This window comes from Penaeus vannamei, chromosome 40 (assembly GCF_042767895.1).
Source record: "Penaeus vannamei isolate JL-2024 chromosome 40, ASM4276789v1, whole genome shotgun sequence".
Taxonomy (NCBI): domain Eukaryota; kingdom Metazoa; phylum Arthropoda; class Malacostraca; order Decapoda; family Penaeidae; genus Penaeus; species Penaeus vannamei.
In genome coordinates this window covers 13513061-13523147 of record NC_091588.1, presented here as the reverse complement: position 1 = coordinate 13523147, position 10087 = coordinate 13513061, and the positions used below count along the sequence as shown (strand labels likewise).

General features: G+C 38.3%; 1 protein-coding gene across 1 annotated transcript in view; it reads left to right on the top strand.

Annotated features, from left to right (window-relative positions):
- Nucleotides 1-6034, top strand: part of O-fut1 (O-fucosyltransferase 1) — a 7837-nt gene extending 1803 nt beyond the window's left edge. The window contains exons 2-7 of the mRNA XM_070117605.1: nucleotides 1509-1624; nucleotides 1791-1914; nucleotides 3221-3412; nucleotides 4207-4376; nucleotides 4848-5081; nucleotides 5285-6034. Of these exons, the coding sequence (XP_069973706.1) occupies nucleotides 1509-1624; nucleotides 1791-1914; nucleotides 3221-3412; nucleotides 4207-4376; nucleotides 4848-5081; nucleotides 5285-5488 (1040 nt within the window). The 3' untranslated portion in view covers nucleotides 5489-6034. The remainder of the gene's footprint in view (nucleotides 1-1508; nucleotides 1625-1790; nucleotides 1915-3220; nucleotides 3413-4206; nucleotides 4377-4847; nucleotides 5082-5284) is intronic.
- Nucleotides 6035-10087: the final 4053 nt, after the last annotated feature.

Below are 10087 nucleotides of genomic sequence, written 5' to 3'. Positions count from 1 at the left end.
AAACCCAAACCTAACATTTCCAAACCAAATCTATTCCATAGATAGGGAGGGCAAACCCCCCTGTTTACCCACTTCATTAGCACTTCGTGGCAATTTATAGAAAATGGACACTAAAAATTATGGCTGTGTGAGGGTGTTGTGTCTCTGAGCAGACATTTATGTTATTTCACGGTAAATAAGAGGCCACAGCATATGTACCTGTGTTGATTATGACTATATTTATGCTCTAGAATCAATCTCAATCACGATGATAATGCATAGGGCGCTGATAAATGCATAACATGCATATTTGTGGTTGGTAGCTAGGGGTGAGGGAAAGGATTAGGGTGTAAGTGGCAGTGTCGGTGTTTGTGAAGGTGCTTGTAGTGTAATGTGTTTGTTTAGTTTGTCAGTTAAATCATTAAGTGTTTTTGCTTCAATGATGTGTTGGGTAGCCTGTTCCAGTCGTGTATGGTACGTAGGAAAGAGTGCTTGTAAGAGTCGGTGTTGGTGTGGTATGTACATAATATCAATTTACTGGTATGTGAGCTCTGTGTGTTGCATGTATGTGCTGCTTGTAAGTATTTGTGTTTGTTGATGTCTATAAGGTTGTTTGTGATCTTGTATATGATTGTAAATCTGTGTGCTTCTTAATGTTGTGCTTGGTGTAAGGGTCCCATATAGCCATGTAGTATTCAAGTGTTGGACATACAAGTGTATTATAAGCTATGTGTTTGATGTCAAGTTTACAATTGTGTAGGTTTCTCCTCAGAAATCCAAATGTTCTGTTTGCATTGTTGGTGATGAAATCAATGTGTGTGTTGAAGGTAAGATTGTCTTCATAGTCACTGCTAATTGACAAAAATATACCTCACTATCACCGGTCAGATTCTAAGTCCCGCTTCTAGTTCACCTTGCCAGGAATAACGCAGCACTGACCGCTTAACTCATTACTGCAATAGAGCAAGTACTGTTACCTTATTTGATATTAACTTATGCCACACTGGGCCAAGCACTGGAGATTGCACACAGTCATGTGTTTGACATAAAATTTGGAAGTGTGGGGAATACATTTACCCCACTCCCAGTGCTCTTGGCTGTCTTAAATGTATTTAATTGTTCTATATTTGAGTATTACCAAGCTTACATAAAGCTGCCTTATCATTTAAGACAAATTACAATTATATGGAGATTATTTATTTTTGTAGAATTTAAATGCTTGGTATGCAAAATTTGTGGAAATCAGTGAAAGTCAAAAGCCTTGTTTAAGAAAGTGAAAATAATCAGAATAGAGAAGAAATATCATGGTTACATAAAATTATTGTAAAATCTATGTTTTTTAGTTCAGTCTGAACTTTGCACTTCATTTAATACTAGATAGCCAAAATTAAATTACTTAGAGTACAATAAGTGATTATAAAACTTATACTCAGTAGTTAAAGTTCTTTTGCAATTTTAAACAGTGAAGTAGTGTTGTTCTAAGGGTACCTTTTATAATAAGTTCCTAACTTTTAATTTTCCACTTTCAGGGAGATTTGGCAACCAGGCTGATCACTTCCTAGGTGCCTTGGGCTTTGCTAAAGGTCTTAATAGAACATTGGTTTTACCGCCATGGGTTGAGTACAAGCCAGGACTTACTAGATCTGTGAGTGAAATAACAATGTTTTAAGACACTAATAATATTGTAAATATAACCCCTTAGAAATTATAGATTCATTTAATGATTGACAACAAACAAGAAATTTCTTTGTGTAATGTATGATCCCATTTTCTCAGTATTTTTGATTTATTCATAATATTTCTTTTCACAGATTCAGGTTCCATTTGACACATACTTCAAAGTAGAGCCTCTTGCAAAATTTCATCGTGTGTTAACAATGCATGAGTTCATGGACAAACTAGCCCCAACCATCTGGCCACCGGAGAAGAGAATTGGTTTGTATTTAATAATTCTACAAGTAATCAGATAGGTGCAGGAATGGACTATCAAAGCACATCTACATGTAGACATTTATGCTTATGTAAATGCACATACACAAGCATATATTCATTGTTAGGTAATGGAATATGGGTATTCTAGCTATGCCACTGTATAAACATCACTATGCAGATCCATATACTAGTAAATAGGCATGACATTTAATACAGGGAATCCCTGTAATTCATCATCCCATTGCCATTTCATTAATTTCTCAACAAATCATTGCTGGAGCATTCTAACATGATGCTTTGGTAGACAATAGAGTCTGTAATACTATTTGAGACCTATAATGTAAAACAAAATTAAACTCCAGGAAAGTAAATACAATCATATTTGCATTCACCCTTGCTTATGGTGGAGGAATTAAGAGTGGATGGGAGAGAGTCTTTCACTTTATTTTTTACATGACATTTTTCAAGGAATGAATTTGAGTTTTTTTTTTTTTTTTTTTTCTTTTGTAATTTCCTTAATTGAATTTATATGTCTACTGTTGTTTTGCCATCATTGTTGAGTAAATTCTTTATTGTATTTACTTTCTAGGAGTTTACTTTTGTTTCTCCTTATGTCTCAAATAGTATTACAGATCCTGTTGTCTTCATGTAATTTTGTCAAAAGTATGCAGTCTGACAGAATACTTACCTTTTGTCAACCATGCTAAAGTCCCAATTAAACCCTTTTATAGACTTAAATTTTAAATGCAGTATTATGTATCATTATTTGATGTTTTGTATTTAGTCTCATTTTTGTGGTCCACGTTAATGATAAATGATGAGGACACCCTGTATTAACATATAAATTTTATATACACTTGTAAGCACATTTTCTTACATATTTCATATACACAAACATAGTTAAGCATCTTTATATGGAAGTACATGTACTCTTCAGAAGTTTGACAGATTTTTCATAACCTTGTTTCTCTTTTAGTTAAACATCATTCACTGTCCTTTTTGCTGTCACTTTGGCACACAACAATATTCCTCATGACACCACTGATTTCTGCATTCATGAATTTTCTCATTATACAAACATACCATCTGTATTTGATGCATGTTGTCAACTGCAGAATAGTTGCATTTATGATATTTTTAAAAATTAATTAGATAATTTAAAATTATAATGATTACAGAACTTAATTACACAGTATAAAATACTGAATAAAACAGATTTAATTCTGAAGAATTTCAGATTCCAAGTTCAGGCCATGCATGTTTTTCTTCTTTATCTTCTGTTTTACTTCACACCTGTCTTAAATTTTAGCTTTCTGCTATGTTCCGCGCTATAACTCGGAAGGATGCAATGCTAAGGAAGGCAATCCCTTTGGACCGTTCTGGGACACATTTGGAGTTGATTTTGTCGGCTCAGAATTCTACCGCCCGCTTAGCTATGATGTCCACTATCAAAATATGGATGAGCAGTGGAAGGAGAAATACCCTCCTGAGGAATGGCCAGGTATCAGAGTGACTGAAACTTTGTCATTTTGCTAGTTTTTTTTTTTTTTTCTTCTTCTTTTTCTTTCTTTCTTTCTTTCCTTCTTTATTCTTGGGGGGTATTATTTATTGTTTCAATTAAATCTAATACTACTTGATATGTTCAAATACATGAAATGCGAACCATTCTGCCAATACAATATAATGTATTCGTGAAGAGTCTTTCAGTAGCTGAGAATAAGTACATATATGTTTATTTTGGTGCATTTTTACTATTCTGTATTATTTTACTTCATCCTTACTAAAAAGTTTTTTGAAATGAAATGAGTTTGTCAGGTAGTGCATGGGATAAAGCAGAATTAAACCATATTGAAGACATTTAAATTATTATTACAAGGAAAACAGGAAAATATGTAGAAATTATTTAAATTTTGATACTGTGATTTTTATTTTAATCTTAAATATTGGGCTCTTGCATGTCAGCTGGAAATGAAATATAAACATTTTATTTTTCTTTGAATTTGATGCATTTCAAATGTATATTAGAATCAGCCTTTTGATAGTTTTCTAAGTTCATGTTAGTTTTTCTTCTGGAGTATTAAATGTAGTTTGTGCAGCAACTATTTCCATGGTGGCACAGGGGGCACCTGCCTGCCAGCCTGCCTGCCTGCTGCCCCCCACCCCCTTTTATTTATTTTGAATATTAGTGTGTTCAATGGAAACATTATTTTAATAATAAAATGTTCAGTGCCTGACAAGAACCCATTTTTAAACACAGTTTGAAGGTCAAGTATAACCTTAGTGTTTATCTTCCAGTGCTGGCCTTCACTGGAGCACCAGCCAGTTTCCCAGTCCAGATGGATAACCGTGGCTTGCACAAGTACCTGGTTTGGAGTGAAAATATTGCCAAAAAAGCCCAGGATTTCACTTCTTCTTTGCCTCGAGGTCCATTTGTGGGTATCCACTTGAGAAATGGCATAGATTGGGTGAGTCATAGCTGTTATTTATGTATTTGCATGATTTATATATTGATTTAGACTTATTTAATTTCATTTTATTTTTCAGAATATGATTTTTGTTTGTCCCTTTATAGTTTTTGCATGTATTATACAAGTATTATTTAAATTTATTTTTTTATTAGTAGTATTACTGTAATCATTATTATTTTTGTTATTGCTCAAGTGACATTGTTCATAATAATCACATTCATCTTCAGAGTATGTGCGTGTGCATGTGTGTATGTGTATGTGTATTTTCTCTCTCACTCATACACTTATTAATTTATATGGCCCCAGAAGAAGTCATTTGCTAAGTCTATCCAAACTTGTTTGGCTATTCCATTCTTTGAAGTTTCATTAAAAAAAAATAATAAAAATTATAATAATAATAATGAAGATAAGAATAATGACAATCGTAAGACAAATAATAAGAATAAGAATTTTTTCATTGTATTGCAGGAACGTGCTTGTGAGCATGTAGAGCACAGTCCTAACCTCTTTGCTGCCCCTCAATGCTTGGGCTACCGTAATGAGCATGGGGTGGCTACACTTGAGCTCTGTTTACCTTCAGAAAACAACATTGTCAAAAAGCTGAAGCGTGTAATCAAGTCTGTTGGGGCCAAAAGTGTCTTTGTGGCTTCAGACAACAATTACATGACTGGAAAGCTGACTCAGGCTCTGCAGAAGATGAAAGTGAGTTTTGAAAATTCTTTGGAAAGGGTTAGAAAAGTATGTATGCAGATTGATTGATAAATAGACAGCCAGAAATTGAATAATGTATTAGACGTCTGTATTTACTCTGTTTGTATTAGGAATGGCTAATATGTTTATTTTAATGCATTCTACTACATATTGATGGTATAAAGTCATAAGAAAATGTTTCAACTATTTTTCAGGTAAGCGTCCACCGTCTGGAAGTACCTGAGCCACATGTGGACCTAGCAGTTCTTGGCAGGGCCAACCATTTCATTGGTAACTGTGTGTCCTCCTTCTCAGCCTTTGCCAAGAGGGCAAGGGATGTCATGGGTTTCCCTTCCTCCTTCTGGGGTTTCCCAATAGAAAAAGAGAAGAAAAAACGTCATGATCGTGATGAATTGTAACATGTTGCTTGTGCCATTAAGTGATTGGTAAGACTAATGAAAAAGATAGTGTGAGTTTTTTTAAAAGACTTTGGTACAAATATGATTACTATGTGTTTATCAAGATGAGAAAATATATTTGATGTTTATTTTTTGCCAGTGCACTCAATTGTATTGCAAAAGATTGGCTGTGAATAAGACTAGCATCATGTGGTCATGTGTATAATTAACTGTGTGAATTACTTATTGATGCTAGGGTATGGTATTTCATTCTGATATATAGATTTCACAAACAGTATTTTCAGTATGATTATTATCATATTTAAAGTAGTAATTGGATGTAGAGACTGTTTTGTAAATTCCTACTTTGATGTTTATGTGTGAAAATGGACATTTAAATGTCCACCTTACAAAGACAAAAAGTATTTTAGAATCTAATGATATGTAAGATATTTCACTTGAAACTGCAGACTGTGTAGCTTCAGAATTATATATATTTTTATATGTATGTCCCCTCCAAATTTGTGATGATATGACTGATGTCTCAGAGATACAAAACACAGTGAATAGTGTTTGATTTTCCCTGTCTGAAAGAAGTAATAACTATTATTGTCATTATTACTATTATTATTGTTATTTATTATTAGTAGTAGTATTTTTGTTATTATTATTATTATTATTTTCACCCCCCTAATCTCATGCCCATTGTTATTGTTGGGAGGGGACATAAGAGAAAGGGAAAGAGACCCAATGTTGGGGATCTCCCCTACCTTGGGGAGTCATGGGCATGGTTTTCCCCTTTTTAGTTGTCTAGCTCTTATCCTTCAAGGGGTCCCTGAGGAGTGGACTGTTCTTCTCCACAATATATCCCAGGCTTAACATGGCCAGTAATGAAGGCTGTACCTTTATCAATTCCACTTACTTTAATTCTGCCTGTTCCCAGAACCCAGGTTCTCCTTTGACCACGACTCTGAACACTGCTTCTTCTGTCCCCTCCTCAATGCCTGCTGTCACCTCAGTCTAGTCCAAATCATCTATCCAGGTCATTGCTCAACCTCTGGAAAACATTCCTCCTCCCTCAGTATTCTCCACTTCATCTCCTCCACCTCTACAGCTTTCTCTACTACTCCCTCCTCCCTCATTACTAATCTGCAACCTTATTGTCCACCTCTCCACACAACTCCCTCTTCCACATTCTTGTCCATCTACTACCAGCCAAATGGGGTTGAGTTTTTGTGATCCCCTCTACAGCTCCTTACTCTGACAACATTCTTTTCCAGCAATGTCTCAATAAACAATTGGGCAATGTTTCCTTCTACAGCTGCGTTGACCATTCATTCCCTATCACAGGTGCATCTGAATCCCAAGCGAAAGCATTATCAGCCCTTACTGACTTCACTGGCATACCCATGCCAGCCCAACCTCCTCCCTCCCTCAATACTTGTACCAGAAGTGTCTCCATCTCCCTCAACAAACTGCCCTGTACAACAAGGACTGGTCAGATTGTGAAGAAGACTTGCCTGCCTTGTGGACTATGATGCAGTATCAGCGTAATTCTACACCATTCCACCTAGAGGCTCTCCTCCACCAATATTGCCAGAATTACTTTCCATAGACGTAAACACCCCCATAATGTTCATATTAGTGGAGAGTCCTTCCCTGTCAGATGATATTAACCGCCCCTCTGTTAATGTTAGAATTTTTGGCATCAAGCCACCCTGCCAAACAGCCGGATGCCCTCGATCAAACTGCTCTGCACTGTCACACATGTATGCCAATTTTGGTGGCTCTCATAATGTATTTTATAGGGGATATCCTATCTACATGTTTGAGTCTGAAGTGCCAATACTCAGATTCAAACTTGTACTCACTTTATGCGAGGCCAAATATGAAGCACATTTACAAAGTTTTTCTCATACTCCCTACTCCTAAGCTGCCCTTCACTCTGCCCCTCCCCATTCCTCCCAAGATGTTTCTACATTCTCCCCTATATCTGTTCCTCCTCCATCTTACATTGCCACTTTACCCCATGCCTCTCCCTGACACCCCAATCTCTACCACAACCCTGACACCTACCCCTCTTTCTCCTCACTCTACCTGTAGCAGACAATATAAACGTTCCATCTTCGCCTACCTTACCCTCTCCTCCACGTACCCCTTCCTCTACCCCTCAGATGCCTATCTTTTCTTCTCCCCTTTGTAAGAAAAACTTTGTTTCTTAGATCCCTCAAACCAAATCCACTTCAGAAACTCAAAGACATACAAAACTATCAAATCATGACATCTGATAACATGCCTTCGCCTCATCCATTGTCCAATCTCTCTGCTCCCATTCCCTCTGCACTCAATGTAACTATGACATCCATTCTCCTCTTATTCATATTTCCCCTACATCCTCTCCTCCCAACACATCCTATTTCCACCTGCTTCATCTCCAACATCCACCCTTACTTCCCCATTATCTTTTCCACTTCCCCCTAGATACCCACGCGACTTTGTCACAACGACCCCCTACCCTAGATTCTCTCCCCCCAGATATTTCTTCTGCAATTGTGATTCTAATCACCTTTTAAACCGCCTTTCTTCTTTTGATGATCCCAAGCTTACCCTACGGACATCCTTACAGAATCCAACACTTCTTCCTTTGACAACTTTGATCTTATCACCCTTGTTAGTGTTTACCTTAGCCCATTTACATACCCTATCACCCTCAACCCTCTTTGCCACTTTTAATGTCTTACTATTCCGAACTGCTATAAGACTTTTGACGCGTAGCACATTCAATCATCAACAAACCCCGCTCATTACCCTTTTCACTATTACACCTTTATGTAGTGCTATATCCCTTTTCACTATTACACCTTTATGTAGTGTTACGTGACCTTTGATGGCTAGCACATTCATTTTGCTTTGTAACCATTAATCACTTTTGCAGTACTTGCTCCATTCCGAATCATCCACCCAGGCCATTACTCAACCTGCAGAATACACCTTTTCCTCGCTCCCCACATCATCCACTCCATTTCATCCTCCTGCATGGTCTTCATTTTCTACCCTCTCCCTTATTACTACACTACGTTGTCCCTTCTCTCCTTGCAATACAACCTCACTCCACACCACTCTGTCATCATCCTTCAACTACTTCTACCTCTACAAACATTGTAAGTTCTCTTTCTTTAACCCTGCCAAATAGTGCCACCTTTTCCATAGGCAATTAGGGCGTCGCGACGCCCAATCCTGAGATGTAATGGGAATGGCCGCAGTTGACTTTTAGTTGTTTTACTGTATTGGCCTTCCGATCCTCTTCAGGTGTGAGCCTATACACTGAATCAGGACTACCATCTCTCTCTGGACGTCACGCTCTTCTGTCTCTAATTAGCTTTTCTCGTTTCCATCAATTTTCTTTCTCCAAGCTAACTGTCCCACAACCCCTTCATACCTTCTCTTCCTCGCCACGTTTACCTGCCCCTCTCCCTGTTCATATGAACGCTCTACTTTCCCATTCATCCCCCCCCCCAATCCCTTGCCCGTTGTTGTCGTGGGGGGGCTTAGGAGACGAAGACTGAGACCCAATACAGGGATCTCCCCTGCCTAGGGCCTCAGCCCTCGACTCAACTAATTTTGCATGGTCTTTTTTTTTTCTCCAGCTTTTGTTTCCGTCTCTTCTCCATCCCCTTCTGCTATCTACTTCCTAAGGTGTGAGAGCCGTGCTGAGAGGATGAAAGGCTGACCTAGTGCCAGTCCTGAACGGCCTGCGGGAACTATGGGCACGGTACTCCTGACTAATCTAGCCCTTACCTTCAGGAGCGAAAGGAGGTGGACCGAATAGGCCTATTTACATAATCCAGGTTCCCCATGACCAGTAATGAGAATGTAATCCCTTTATTAGAGGCTATGAGGCTAGCCCCTTTATCAAATAGCCCCAACCCAGGTTCTCCTTTGACCACGGCTCCGAACACTGAAACTACTGCCCACTCCTCAATGCCTACTAGTGCATTACCCACCCAAGCAGAGAATCAATCTCCAGAAGACATTCCTACCCACCCAACTTCCTCAAATTCAACTCCACCCCTGCAACCTTCATCAAACAACCAATCCTCCCTTATTACTACCTTGCAACCTTATTCTCCATCATTCCGTAATACTCCCTCTTCCACACGTCCCCGACTATCCACCACCACCAACCCTACAGATATCTTAAATACTCTGTTTAGCCCAGCTAAATGGGACCGATTTTTCGTGATCCCTGCTACAGCTCCTTACTCAGGCAACACTCTTCTCTTTCAACAATGCCTCCAAAAACAAGTAGGTAGAGTCCCTTTCTATACCAGACGCGATCGCTCCCGTCTGGTAACAGTCAGATCAGAAACTGAATCTATAGCACTGTCAAATTTAACTGATCATTCTGGTAACCCCATTCCTGCAGAACCTCATCCAACCCTTAATACCTGTACCGGAACTGTCTCTCTCTCCCCAGCAAACTGCCCAGTCGATACCAAAGATTGGTCAGACTGTGGAGAAGACTTATTAGGATGCCTCAAAGACCAAGATGTGAAATCAGTACATTGCTACACCATTCCTCCTAAAGGTCAACGAAAGAATCCAACCAATATTGCCAAA